Source organism: Ictidomys tridecemlineatus, chromosome 6, assembly GCF_052094955.1.
Source record: "Ictidomys tridecemlineatus isolate mIctTri1 chromosome 6, mIctTri1.hap1, whole genome shotgun sequence".
Taxonomy (NCBI): domain Eukaryota; kingdom Metazoa; phylum Chordata; class Mammalia; order Rodentia; family Sciuridae; genus Ictidomys; species Ictidomys tridecemlineatus.
The window spans coordinates 35,617,006-35,631,112 of NC_135482.1; the positions used below are offsets into that span (position 1 = coordinate 35,617,006).

The 14,107-nt window shown below is 35.8% G+C and overlaps 1 protein-coding gene across 35 annotated transcripts in view; it reads left to right on the forward strand.

Annotated features, from left to right (window-relative positions):
* Nucleotides 1–14,107, forward strand: part of Ppfia2 (PPFI scaffold protein A2) — a 440,250-nt gene that overhangs the window by 397,405 nt on the left and 28,738 nt on the right. For all 35 annotated transcript variants that reach the window (XM_078053063.1, XM_078053070.1, XM_078053068.1 and 32 more), the window contains 2 exons: nt 10,236–10,317; nt 13,429–13,629. In XM_078053063.1, the coding sequence (XP_077909189.1) occupies nt 10,236–10,317; nt 13,429–13,629 (283 nt within the window). The remainder of the gene's footprint in view (nt 1–10,235; nt 10,318–13,428; nt 13,630–14,107) is intronic.

Below are 14,107 nucleotides of genomic sequence, written 5' to 3' on the forward strand. Positions count from 1 at the left end.
ATATGCAAATTAGGTGTGAGATATAGTGCCGAATTTGTAGACATCTAGAACCTTTGCTCTTTCAAACCACTGTGTTACATCTTAAAGAGTAATAAGTGGTTTCGATGAACAAAAACAAATTAGATAAATCTCTGCTGTAACACGTACTGCAGTAAATTATAATACAATTTACTTAATATACTTACATAAAATTATAAATTTTAAATAAAAAATATAAGTACAATAACCAGAGTACATAAAAGGTATAATGTTGTATAGGAGAATTAGTGCATCCTGGGAGAGATCCTGGAATCTTAACAGGAAGGATAAAGTCTCTGAAAAATGAGTTTGGATTGTTACCACTGTGATGTGAAGAAGAATTTTCCTGAAAGAAGAAAAAGGCCTGATAGAAAGTCATGGAAGGGTCATATAGAGTGAGGTATTTGGAGAGTGGCTAGTATTTTACTAGTGATTGAGCAGAGGAAGCTAGGGGTACAAGAAGCCTGATCACTCAGGGTCTTTTTAGAAGATATTGATTGCTTCGTTTGAGTACAATGGTGAGCCCTGAAAGTAGGAAAGTCTTAAAAAAGATTTGTGACTAGAGATTAGAAAACAACATTGTAGGGAGAGGTACCAAAAAAGAGACCCCTAAGGACCTGGAAGCCCATTGCCATTATCCACAAATTATGAGAGTTTGAACAAAAGCTTTGGCAGTACTCTTATCAGTTTACCAAATGTCTTTCTGAATGCTAGAAATGGCATTTTTATCTCCATCTGCAGCCAACCTAGGTAACAGTTGTGCAAAGTCATTGTTTTTTTCTAAAGATTCGATAAGCAATTAGAGGTTAACAAAAAGATAAAATACTTAGAAATCACCCTACAAACAATAATCCTAGGTGATGGTCAACATTTTGAGTTTTGTAGATTATAACATAGAAATCATTCCAAGGATATTCTTAGCTAGAGCACACAAAGGAAAGTGCATGGCACATTGGAAGAGCAAACTGTCATCTCTGGGCTTTGCTGCCTCGGGTAGGAGCTGAGGCCTGCGCACGTGGTGATAGCCTAAGGTCCCTATGAATGCTGTTGTTACTACTTCATTTCAGACTCCAAAGGAGAAAAAAAAAAATACTGTGAACAAAGATGACCACTAGCTATTTCATATGAAAAGCAAGTCAACTTAAGCAAACAATAAGATTTTGATAGTTAAAAAAGAGGAGAAAGAATTTCCCCTGGGAAGTGGTGTTTGCAAAGGAATTAGTAAAGTATAAACTATTTATGAAAGTGAGTTTTCAATTCTGGTTAGAAATAAGATGAGATGATTAGGAAGGAAAATTACAATTTAGCCAAGACAGTAAGTTAAGGACAATACTGCAGGTATTTGTAGAACCATGTATTACTTCTAAGAGGATGGCACTATGATTATTGGTAGTAAAAGGTCACATTTACTGACTGTTTCTTTTTTATGCAAGTCACTGTTGCCATTACACATATTTTCTGATGGAAATTTCAGTCCCCTGTGGTAGGTACCATTATCAGCTACAGTTTACATAAGGAAAGGGAAGGCACAGCAAGGTAAAGTGGCATGTCTCTGGATGTGCAGCTAAGGAGAGTCACAGGAATCTAGCTCTAGCAATGTGATTTGGAGAACTGCTCTCTCGTCTACTCTGCTACAAAATCTATCTCCCAGAAAGATTCTTTTTTATGCCAATGTAAGAAGCCTGGAGAAAGACCAATTAAAGGCTGAAAAGGAACTTTGGTGGCAGCAAAAATAGGAGGTAAAGGAATGCAGTAAAAATTATGAAGGGGAAATTGACAGGCATTGAATGAAAGGCAACTGAAATGGTCACCTTGAGTGACAGGAAGCAATGCTGTATGGTATTTAGACAGTCATATCACAAATTGGCAGTCCCAAAATAGCATCCTGGACTAAGTGGTCTGAGAATAAAGTCTTTTTTTTTTTTTTTCACTGACAGCAAGGAATCAGCTACACTGGAAAGAATATGGGGGAAAGCACATTACTGTCCTCATGGTCAGTAACTTTTTTGCATAACTAATGAATTACAAATCTCATAGGTACAAATATAAACACTAACAAATTCAAGTTCTACCATTCTGATAAAATTGCTAGAAGAATAGCTATTTCTGAAAAGGATTATCTAATATATAAATTAGTGTTCTCTTAAAAATTATGATAATGTTGGTTCTTTCATTCACTGGGTAACTAAGTAAAGAATGATGGTGTCAGATGACTTTTTCTCAAAAAGAAAAAAAATAGGATTTGAGCATAAGGGGAAAAAAAGCACATAAATAAAAAATAATCTTCCCTTTCAGGAGAAAATATTCAAGCAACTCTGCCCTGCAAATTCTTCATATAATTTAGGAGGAAGGAGTACTTCACAATGCATATCACCTTATTCCAGTTAAATTTTATTTAGGAGTTTGTTCAGTCTGTTGATAAGTTGTTGTTGATTTTGCCTTTCAAACAATTTAGGTTAAGTTCCTAAATCAGTATGTTGTACAACGGGGGTATAAAAGCCAGTGAGATGGCTTGTGTGTTCAGGTGATTATAGTGTAGAGACCGGCCTTGTAACATGCAGTAATCTGCCTACCAGTGTTACACATGGTAAGAGCAGTGGCACTTGAGGGACAGGGAATGTTTAGAGGGAAGAACAGAGGAAAATTCATTCCAAATGAAGAAGATGGCAGTAGAACAGCAGAGGTGAAGTTTAAAGCATACTGAGTATCCGCATGGCTGGAGAAAGAGATCCAATAGCACATCTGGAAATGTAGTTTAGAGGCCCACCAGGAATGATCATGAAACCATTCTTTCTCTAGTCAGTAAAAATTTACTACAGAAATTTGAGCTGCATGGTAAGTTAATAGATGTTTTCTAAGAGATTAATCTGATGGTGGCACATAAAATGAGTTGTGTTGGGAAAAATAAGAAAAGATGGGCCCAGAAAATTAGCATCCATTGCATAAGTATTGTCTGCTAGGTGTTTTTCTCAGAATTATTTAATTTTCATACTTGCATTGAGATTAATTTATAATCATCTTCAAATATGAGAAAATTCAACCTTACAAAAGTAAGTAAATAACCAATATAATAATAAGGATAATATAGACAATGAGAAACAAATTTAGTATGTGTTCATTCAGTTACAATTTACTGAATATACACCATGTGTCTGAATCTCTATCCTGACCACTTCTCACCATGTCTACAGACATAATCCAAGGGCAAATTACCATCATCTTTTATTTGGCTATGGCAACAGCCTCCTAACTGAATCCATAACTACCACCTTTGTCTCAAGTCTCTCTGTATTAAGCAGCCAAAGAGATCTTTCTAATATATAAATCATATTCTGTTGCCATGCCTGAAATTTCTAGTGGGATAAGCTCCTCGGTACAGCCTCCAGGCCCAACACGATCTTGCATTACTCTTGCTTGTCTCTCCATTTCTTTTCGCTCAATCCCAACTCTCCCATGCTCCAGGACACTCCAGCCACATTGGCCTTGCCTGCCTGATTTCTGTTGCTCACACATCTGTTTCCATTCCTTTCACTGAAAATAAACCTGGTTTTCTTCTGCTGGAGACATTTTTCTACAAGACCCTCACTGCTAGCCTCTTTCCCATATATATATAAATGTCAACTTAAATATTGCTTCTTCAAAGGGACCTTCCCAGACAAGATGGTACTCCTGGTCCCTCACTGCTTTACTGTGTTCTACAGAGTACATCTCAGTGGCCTAGATTATTATTGTTTTTTATTATTTATTTATATGTGTATTTACACAAATCTTTCTTCCTTACCAGAATGCATATTTTAAACCAGATTCTCAGTTTTATTTATTGGCAAAATATGGCCAATAGGTGGTCTATAAAAATCAAGGAATGACTGTCCAGATAACATGGTTAGTCACAGGGCATACAACATCACTGCTACCAAATTCACAGAATAGGGGAGAACAATGTATAAACAATCAAATTAATATAAAATGTTGAGACACAGTAGAGAGGATTGCTCAGCACCAGAAAAACTATGAAAGGAAATTGTTATCGGGTTTGGTGAAAGATTATAATGACTTCAGAAAGGAAGCAGATTGTGGCTGAGGGTATAGTTCAGTGGTAAAGTGCATGCTTAGCATGCATGAGACCCTGGGTTTGACCCCAACACCAAAGGAAAGAAAAATAAAATGGAAGTAGGTTTCTTGAATCTTAAAAGTCAAGACAAAGTTAGATTGGGACACAAGAGAAGGGGGTATGAAGATGTTGTTCAATGTTTAGTATTGCAGAAACATAATTGCAAATTATGTTTCCCCCTGCTACACTAATTAGGTCACAACTGAAATAATTAAAGAGGTACATAAAATCTGAGCCCAGTGTGATGATGCACAATTGTAATCCCAGTTAATTGGGAGGCTGAGGCAGGAGGATTGCAAGTTCCAGGCAGATGTGGGCAATTTAGTAGGGCCCTGTCTCAAAAATGAAATAAAATAAGATCAGGAGTATAGCTCAGTGGTGAGCACTTTCTAGCATGTTCTAGACCCTGGATTCAATCCCAATATCAGGATTTTTTACTTCTCTGGTAATACATGAAATAGAGTCACACCATTTGGGCAATCATACATGTACCTAGAGTAATAATGTCCATCACATTCCACCATCTTTCCTACCATTTGCCCCTCCCCACCCTTTGCCCCCTCCAAAGTTCCTCAACTCATCCCATAACATCCCCCCCCATTATGGCTTAGTCCACTTATCAGAGAAAACAGAGAATATGTTTCTTGAAAATACAAAGTGACTAAGTTTTACATATTCAAAATAATCTCCCTTATAATAAGTCCATCTCTCTTGAGTTTTCACACAGGTAATAATAATTTTGTGCTGTCACTTTCTCTCAAAGGAAATGCTACTGATGTTCTTGAAAATCTAGTCTATTTATTGCAAATGCCATGATTTTATTCTCTTTTATTACTGAGTAATATTCTATTGTGTATATATGCCACTTTTTTATCCATTCATCTATTGAAGGGCATCTAGGTGGGTTCTGCAGCTTAGCTATTGTGAATTGTGCTGCTATAAACATGGATGTGGCTGTGTCCCTGTAGTATGCTGTTTTTAAGTCCTTTGGGTATAGACCAAGGAAAGGGATAGCTGAGTCAAATGATGATTCCATTCCCAATTTTCTGAGAAATCTCCATACTGCTTTCCATATTGGCTGCACCAATTTGCAGCTCCACCAGCATTTTATGAGTGTAACTTTTCCTCTACATCCTCGCCAACAGTAATTGTTGTTTGTATGCATAATAGCTGCCATTCTGACTGGAGTGAGATGAAATCTTAGAGTAGTTTTGATTTGCATTTCTCTAATTGCTAGAGATGATGAACACTTTTTTCATATATTTGTTGATTGATTATATATTATCTTCTGAGAAGTGTCTGTTCAGGTCCTTGGCCCATTCATTCATTGGGTTATTTCCTTTTTTAGTGTTTAGCTTTTGAGTTTTTTAGTGCTCTATCTGATATGTGAGGGTTCACACATTTTCAGGTAAATAGATGGAGTTAGATGAGATCATGCTAAGTGAAGTTAGCCAATCCCCAAAAAACAAATGCCAAATGTTTTCTCTGATATAAGGAGGGTGATTCATAGTGGAGTAGGGAGGGGGAGCATGGGAGGAATAAACAAACTCTAGATAGGGCAGAGGGGTGGGAGGGGAAGGGAAGGAATATGGGGTTAGAAATGATGGTGGAATGTGATAGACATTATTTTCCAAAGTACATTGGTATTAATATACTTTGTATACAACCAGAGATATGAAAAATTTTTGTGCTCTATATGTGTAATAAGAATTATAATGCATTCCACTGTCATATATAAATTAAAAAACAATTAATAAAAGAAAGAAAACATAGAAGGAAAAAAATCTAGTCTAAATTTTAAAGCTGAAATTCAAGCTCACAACTACAATGATGTATAAGTATCCTTTGAGAAAAAATGTTGGAACATTTATCTTAGGAAAGAAAAAGTGTTTCTTCAGTTCTAAATAGAAAGATAGTTTTCTAAATCAAATTTGGAATAGGAGGGCTGGGTTATGGCTCAGTGGTAGAGAGCTTGCCAAGCATGTGTGAGGCCCTGGGTTTGATCCTCAGCACCACATACAAATAAATAAATAAAATAAAGGTATTGTGTCCAACTACAATCAAAAATAAATATTAAAAAATGTAATAGGAGAACTGATCATAGCCTCACTCTAAAAAATGCCTCTTGGCCTTTAAAAGGTTGAATATCAGCTATAAAGAAAATGTATTCCAGACTAAATACCTTCTCACACATGGACTGATCAAACCAAGAATACCAGTATATCTAAAATCCTTGTCTGCAACAAATCAGCTTTTTATTTAATATTTCCTAAATAGTTTAGAGCACTATTTTTCTGATAGCAACAACTAAGCCCCATACAGTCAATATTATCCTTAATAATCTGGTAGAAGATTAAATATTAGACTCAGTGATTTCTTACAACATTGCCCACATTGCTTTATTTTTCTAAAATTACTTCTCTCCAAAGCCAGCATGTCCACATCTTTCTTTACATGAGTGATACTTCCCTTGGGTTAAGGACAAGTAAGTCTGGAGTTACTCTCCTGTAATACCCAGTCCTGGATATAGCCCAGCCATCCACTTTTGGGCTCGTCTGTTTCTTCCTGATCTGGGGTGTATCATATTAAGGCTTCTGCTTAGAGTCAGATCTAACAGTTGGGGCCAAAAGGGCAGAATCCATTGGACTTGGGGCTCCCTTACCATATTTCTTTCAGTTATATCACTATAGCTATTGTGTTGTGAGAGTTGTGATTTAAACCAAACAACTTTCTCAAGAGCCAGATTGCTCAATAATTTCCCAATCATCTCATTAAAATAATAGATTAATTAAAATAATATGTAATCACTTTTGGGCTGCCTCTTAACCAGAACCCCATCAGTGATCATCAGACACCTGGGATCAACTATAATCAGGGCTAGTCTGAGAAAGAAAAAAAATAAACATTTCAAAGGGAGGTAGGGCAGAAGAAAATCTTTCATTACTTAAAACATAAAAATTTGAATGTTGTAAGATAAAATAGCAAAAGATGTCTGAAGTATGAAAATATTCATAAGCAAAAATAAAACATTATGGAACACAATTTATTAAAACAGGATGCACATAAATATAAATATGGCCTGGTATATTGGTCAACATTTAGCACTATTTTCTGAGTTCTTCTTCTATGCCTGACTGTTCCAAACTTCAAACTCATCTCTGAACAAAATATATAAAAGCATTTGTCTTTCTTGAGCTTGTATCCTATTGGCAGATCATAGACTGAAGAGTAAATGATATACTGTTAGAAAGTAAATGCATGGAGAAAAATTAAACATAGAAGGGAACAAGAAATACCTTTAGGTGGTCAGAGGATATAGGAAAGGAGACAGAGAGGAAGTGACACTTGAGTCTAGTTAAAATAGGTGAAGAAGTGAGTCACATGTAGATAGAAAGAATCTTCCAAATGGAATTGACAGCAAGTGCAAAATTCCTGAGACAGAAAGAGACCTCTGTGTTTCCAGAGAACTATAAGAAGAGAGTTAATTCAGGTGAGATATGGAGAGTGGAGTGGAACCCACTCAGTGAGACAAGGAGTTATTGGAGAGTTATGAGCAGTGACGTTATATGATTAGATTTAAGTTTTAATAGGTTCACTCTGGCTTTTATGGTAGTTTTTTGTTTGTTTTTGTTTTTGTTTTAGGGAACTGGTCAGAAGTTTCAAAATTAAAGGGGTTTAACATTTAAAGATGATTTTTGTACAACTTACATAGTTCCGGTATGAAAATGTTCCTTGATTATTAGTGTGTGTTTACTTACTTACTTTCTCACTAAACTAATAAGAACATTGTAACTGTATCTTTGTTTCTTCCCATTTATTAGCATGTATCTATTATAACTAGATCTATTCTGTTACCTATTGAGTATAATGTTACAACTCTAACAACATGCTCAGACTCTGTGGAAAGACTATTCTAAATTTTTCTTGCACATAGACCATGTTAAGTTCTCTCTCTGCACCTTCACCATTACTGCTTATCCTGCTCATAGTGCTATCTGCATATCAGTCCTACTTGCCTTTCAAAGTTAGCCTTCACCAATTGTTTGCATTATTGTTAAAGAAGATAACGATTAATAACAACCAAAATTCCATAATCAGAATGTGCATCCCTGAGTTTAAGCAAATATTTGTATGCTGTATGTTTTTAAACAGTTTCATGTTTGTTGATCTAACAGGAGATCTTGAGTCAATTAACTGCTGGCTCCAAAACAGGGTCTTCTGCTCTATTTTTCAACCTGAGCTCAAGTCTTAGCTCACAACAGTGAGTTGAGCACCTGCTTGTTTATACTTTGATCCTTCAATCCAATTCTATAAATATATCTACCACAGTGAAACTAAACTATTCAAAACTGATTTTCAAAGAAGGAATGTAACTGGGATGCCCAAAGGAACTGGTGATGGTAGAGAAACCAACTAAAGGGATGCCTGTACTTCAGATTCAGGGTACCAGAGTGCTGGATAGCTTATACACAGAACTTACTGATGCCATTTACTCATATGAAACACCAGTTAATTTATGTCTCTCTTCAGCCACTAAAGCTGCAAGTTTTGCTTTGCCCCTTGCTACATTTCTATGCAGTTTTGTTGGCTGCCTCTATTACAAACACATGAAGTTCTGGTGTTGGAAGTAATTTTTACTATATATTATATGAATATAATTTATCCTAAAAATTAATAAATAGTAGGAAATAAATACTGTATCTGAGAGTTCATGTATACTATCTGTGATATATTTCAAAGCATGAAAGACATACATTCAAAATAAAGTAAGTATCATACCATCATTTGAGTCTAGGATTATGGCATATAAAGATACAGAGAATGTATTTCTAAATATTTTCCTGGCCAGATATACAGCACTTTTAATTTCAATGGAAACACATTCCTGCTGTCTCAATAAGGAATGATCTTAAGTTGATTTAGTAAGTGTACATCAGCTCTAAATTCTCAGTGGTAGGGACAGTGGACTTGCAGATGCATTTGTTGGGGCTCTTTACATTATCTTGATATCAAAAACAACCATTTATATTCATTGAAGTATTTTACTTTCTTTAAAAGCAGCAGTGAGTATAAATGAAAATACATATACTGTTGAATTTTATACTTTGCTTTTTAGTAATGGAAATCAACTTGGGTTGGAGTTCTTATGAAATGAGATATGGTTTTCAGCTATCTATGAGTGGCCAAGAGGTCAGAGAGTGAGCAACAAGATGGACAGGTGGCAGTAGCACACGCTTGGGCTTGGATGACTTCAGAGCAGAGCAGACCCTTAGAAGTTGCAAACTGGAGGCCACAGACAGTAGAATGGTTTCGTTTTATAGTCCTTTGTTTTTTCCTTAAAAAGCTTCATACTTTCCTGAGTGTCATAGCCTCTGTGCTCTTGGTTGTCTTCTTTGCCTGGTTTACCTTTTTATGGATATTTCACTTGTGACCAAATACATATTCCATTTTTCTAAATGATCTATGTTGTATTCAAAATGTACATTGCCTAACTGTTGGGGAAGCTGTTGTTATATAGTCAATAGAACAAGTTCATTAATAATATTGTTCAAATCTTCAAAAACAATTGAAATGTAGTCTTACAATCCAAAGAACTAACTTCTAAGTTACTCATGAGCCCAGAGGTTAGACTGAAATCAAGTACCCCATGAAAAATGGGGCCAAAATGACCAAATTCATTTTTTATTTCTGTAACCAAATATGTTCTCTGCCATTGAAATGGTAATGAGAAGAGAGAAGGGCAGATGAAATAAGACAGATTTAGATCTCATAATATATGATTGAATATGATTATGTGACTCATACTAAAGGGATAAGATCATTGCTGATAGTATAATTCAGATTCTTAGTTCATTAGCACATAACATTCAAATTTAGTGAATAAATGTTAGAGAAGATCAGTTTTAGATATCAACATGTCATCCCTAATAAAATCAATGTGTGGTCTGCTTATATTACTCAAAGGAAGAAGAATTTTGTTTATTCCGTGCCATCTCATTAAAAGTTATAAAGGATCATTGGTTATTTCAAAATAGTGACATTAAAAATAACCACGAACATCTTTTTTTCCATATTACTGACAAATGATCTTTGCTGTGTACTTTAGGCATGAACTTCTTGAAGAAGCTCGGAGGAAAGGATTGCCTTTTGCCCAGTGGGATGGACCCACTGTGGTCGCTTGGCTAGAGGTGAGAAAATCAAACTAGAAGTTCCTAAGTCAATCACTACTCATTAATAGTTTTTAGAGATAGGTAAAGATAGGTTTCTGGGTTTTTTATTTTTTTAATTTTTTTATTATTTTTTATTATTATTAGTTGTTCAAAACATTACAAAGCTCTTGACATATCATATTTCATACATTTGATTCAAGCAGATTATGAACTCCCATTTTTACCCCGTATACATATTGCAGATTCACATAGGTTGCACATCCACTTTTTTACCTACTGCCATACTAGTGTCTGTTGTATTCTGCTGCCCTTCCTATCCTCTACTATCCCCCCTCTCCTCCCCTCCCGTCCCCTCCCATCTTCTCTCTCTACCCCATCTACTGTAATTCATTTCTCTCTCTTGTTTTTTTCCCTTTCCCCTCACTTCTTCTTATATGTAATTTTTGTATAACAATGAGGGTCTCCTTCCTTTACCATGCAATTTCCTTTCTCTCTCTCTTTCCCTCCCCCCTCTCGTCCCTGTTTAATGGTGATCTTCTTCTCATGCTTTTCCTCCCTATTCTGTTCTTAGTTGCTCTCCTTATATCAAAGATGATATTTGGCATTTGTTTTTTTTAGGGATTGGCTAGCTTCACTTAGCATAATCTGCTCTAGTGCCATCCATTTCCCTGCAAATTCCATGATTTTGTCATTTCTGGATCCTAGCTTAACAATGGACTAGAATTGCTCATAGAGGAATTATTTGCCTTATCTGGGGGACCTGGGAGCACTAGGATTTCACTCTGACACTTTCCTGTGATTATAGCAGAACAAAGCATGCAGTGGGGTAAAAGGAAAGGTCTAGAGCAGAAGAAATAATTATTGATCCATCTTTCAATTGTTGTAAGAAAGTACCTGTTCCAATCTACTAGTCCACATTAGCAGAGAAGAGCTATCTTCTGTTATCTAAGATATGAAGTCCACCCAATCATAAGGGAGCTGAACCTTCACTTTTTAATTCTTGAACGTGGTTCTTACAGGTCTAAGGATCAGCGAGGTTTAGACGCTTGGCATTAAGGAGAAGACATATGTCTTAGTTCCCTACTGTGTCGAAAATGAAGAAAAAATCAGTTTAATTCATGTTCACTCAACTTATTAATAAACAAAGTTAATTAATTAAGTTTAGTTCAAGTTAATTAAATAAGAACCACATTCAGCATTTTCCCAGAATATAATGTTCTGGAAAAACAATGTATGACTGGGGTGGAGAGCAGGAGACACAGACACTGACAGGGAGGGGAATATTTATTAGACCGCAGAGGGCCCCTTTATGTTATGTATGAGTGGTGGTCACTGTCATTTCCATTTAGTTCCCTAGTGTGGGCTGCTGCTAGCAACACTAGAAGATGTTAATAGAGGGGGAAAGCAGAATCTATGGTTTTCTTGCCTAATAAAGGCAATAACACACATTGTTTTAAATGGCTTGGGGTTATAAAGTCACATACCTCATCATCATATATCCATATATAATTAATCAATGATGAAAAAATCAAAACTCACTTTGGTTTAAAAAAGTAGATTAGTATAGGTATAAAATCATACTTTGCATTTTTTCTTAGACTCAACTGAAACAAGTCTGTTTCTTTTATTTTATTCTGCCATGTCAGGGAAATTTTAGCATATTAGACATCAGAACTGCTTCTTCCAAACATGTCTTTAAAATTACTGTATTTTAAAAATCAATTACAAGACAGAATGCTTAAGACATCACACCTGAAAAGTGATAAGAGTTCTTTGTTCAGATTTCACTTCAATAAAATGAGCTGCAGTTTGACAGAGTTCGCTGCTATTTTGGCAAGTGATGAGCAAATCCTTCAGAATAAAAAAACAGATTTACTGGCATTAAGGTGCTAGGAAATGACAGGCAGTGCAGTTGGTGCTAATTAAACCTATCCTGAGCATACAGAAATTGCTCATAATGTGATTCCTAATGTGACTCAAATTATAAAGTGGAATAAGAAAGATGAATCAGCTGGTGCTCCAATGAATGAGAGCTCTTAATGTTCACCTTCCACTTCCTGGAGTTCAGAGTCTCTAAAGAATGTTGTATAGGAGGGAGTCTGAAGCTTTGCAAACCATTTACTAACATCAAAAACTCTTTAAAGTGCCATCACAAAGAACATTGGTATCAATGCATAGACAAGCATTTGGACAACATTAACCAGTGTGGAGATCTTAGAAGAGGAGTACAGAATCATTAGGGTCTAGTGAAAGTGTATTTAGATGTTCATTTTTTGTATTAAAATACAGAATTATAAATTTACAAAGTTTATAAAATTAGTTTGAATTTATAAAGTAAGAAATCAGTCCTATCTCCCATCATCAGTAATGTATCTGTCACAGTAAGGTCAAGTTTGCAGGACAAATTTGCAGGATCAACTATATAGTCATTGTGCTTAAATTCTCTCTATCCTTTTTCTTATTTCAGTCACAGCCCCAGCTATACTGCTTCAGAGATTTGGCTTTTAGTTTCTGAACTCCCCCCACCACCGCCTTACATAGTTTTTTAATATCATAGATTTTATAGTTATCAACTACTGAGTAACAAATTATACCAAAACATGGCATTCATTACTTCAGGGCTTCTGTGGGTCAGGTATTCATAGGTAGGTGGAAAGATGATTTAGCTACCCTGCATGGTTTGTTTGGAATCACAAGGCTCGAGATGGTAAAACTGTCTCATTCTGTAACAAAATTTCTCCAAACTCAGAATTTCAAAGGAAAATTATAAATTGAAGTCACATTAAACAAAAATGGATTGAACCCATTGCTAAATTCAACTTATAGCTCTTCTTCTTGCCCTTATACATAAGAGGGGATTTGATGCAGATTTCACTTTTATATATGAAAACACCACAATTTCAAATCCTGGTTCCATTACTACCTCACTGGTGTTTTTGAACAAATCACTTAATGTCTCTGTGCACCTATCTCCTCCAGGGAGAATAATAGCCTTTATTTCATGGGGTATGAGCAATAAATGAGTTCATATCTGTAAGGTACTTAGAATAATCCCTGGAATATAAAAGACACTAAAAGGTTAATTATTGTTATTTTTACAACCTGATTGTGTTTTATCTTATCCAACAGCTCTGGTTGGGAATGCCTGCCTGGTATGTGGCAGCTTGCCGAGCCAACGTGAAGAGTGGTGCCATCATGTCTGCTTTATCAGACACTGAGATTCAGAGAGAAATTGGAATCAGCAATCCTCTGCATCGCTTAAAGCTCCGATTAGCAATCCAGGAGATGGTTTCCCTAACAAGTCCTTCAGCTCCTCCAACATCGCGAACTGTGAGTCAATTTATGCTCTACCCTTCCCCAGTGCTGGGCAAATAGCAGCATGTCTAAGTCCACAGAGCAAAATGTGACAGCACACATTTCAATGTCAGCATGAATTATTTCTACAGAGATTTAGCTTGCTCTTCATTAACCTTGCTGCTACTTTTAATAGGTTTTCAATTGAGGAGCTGTGATTCATATCAGACTTGAAGGCTGCAACCAGAACAGACTTCTGAGCTAGCATTTAGACTAGAGTTTAGATTTTGCTACTGAGCATCAAGATCCTGAGTGTACTGTTCTACAGGGTTTTCTTTTCTTTATTATTCCTTTATTTTTAAAAAATATAATCCAGAATCTTAGGAGATGGAGCTATCAGCATTAGTGCTTTCTGAAAATGCAATACTAACTACTAACTTTTAAGCAATTTCATTATGATGAAACTATATGAGGATTGATGATTTGTAAATACCAAGTAGAATGCTTCCCTTCA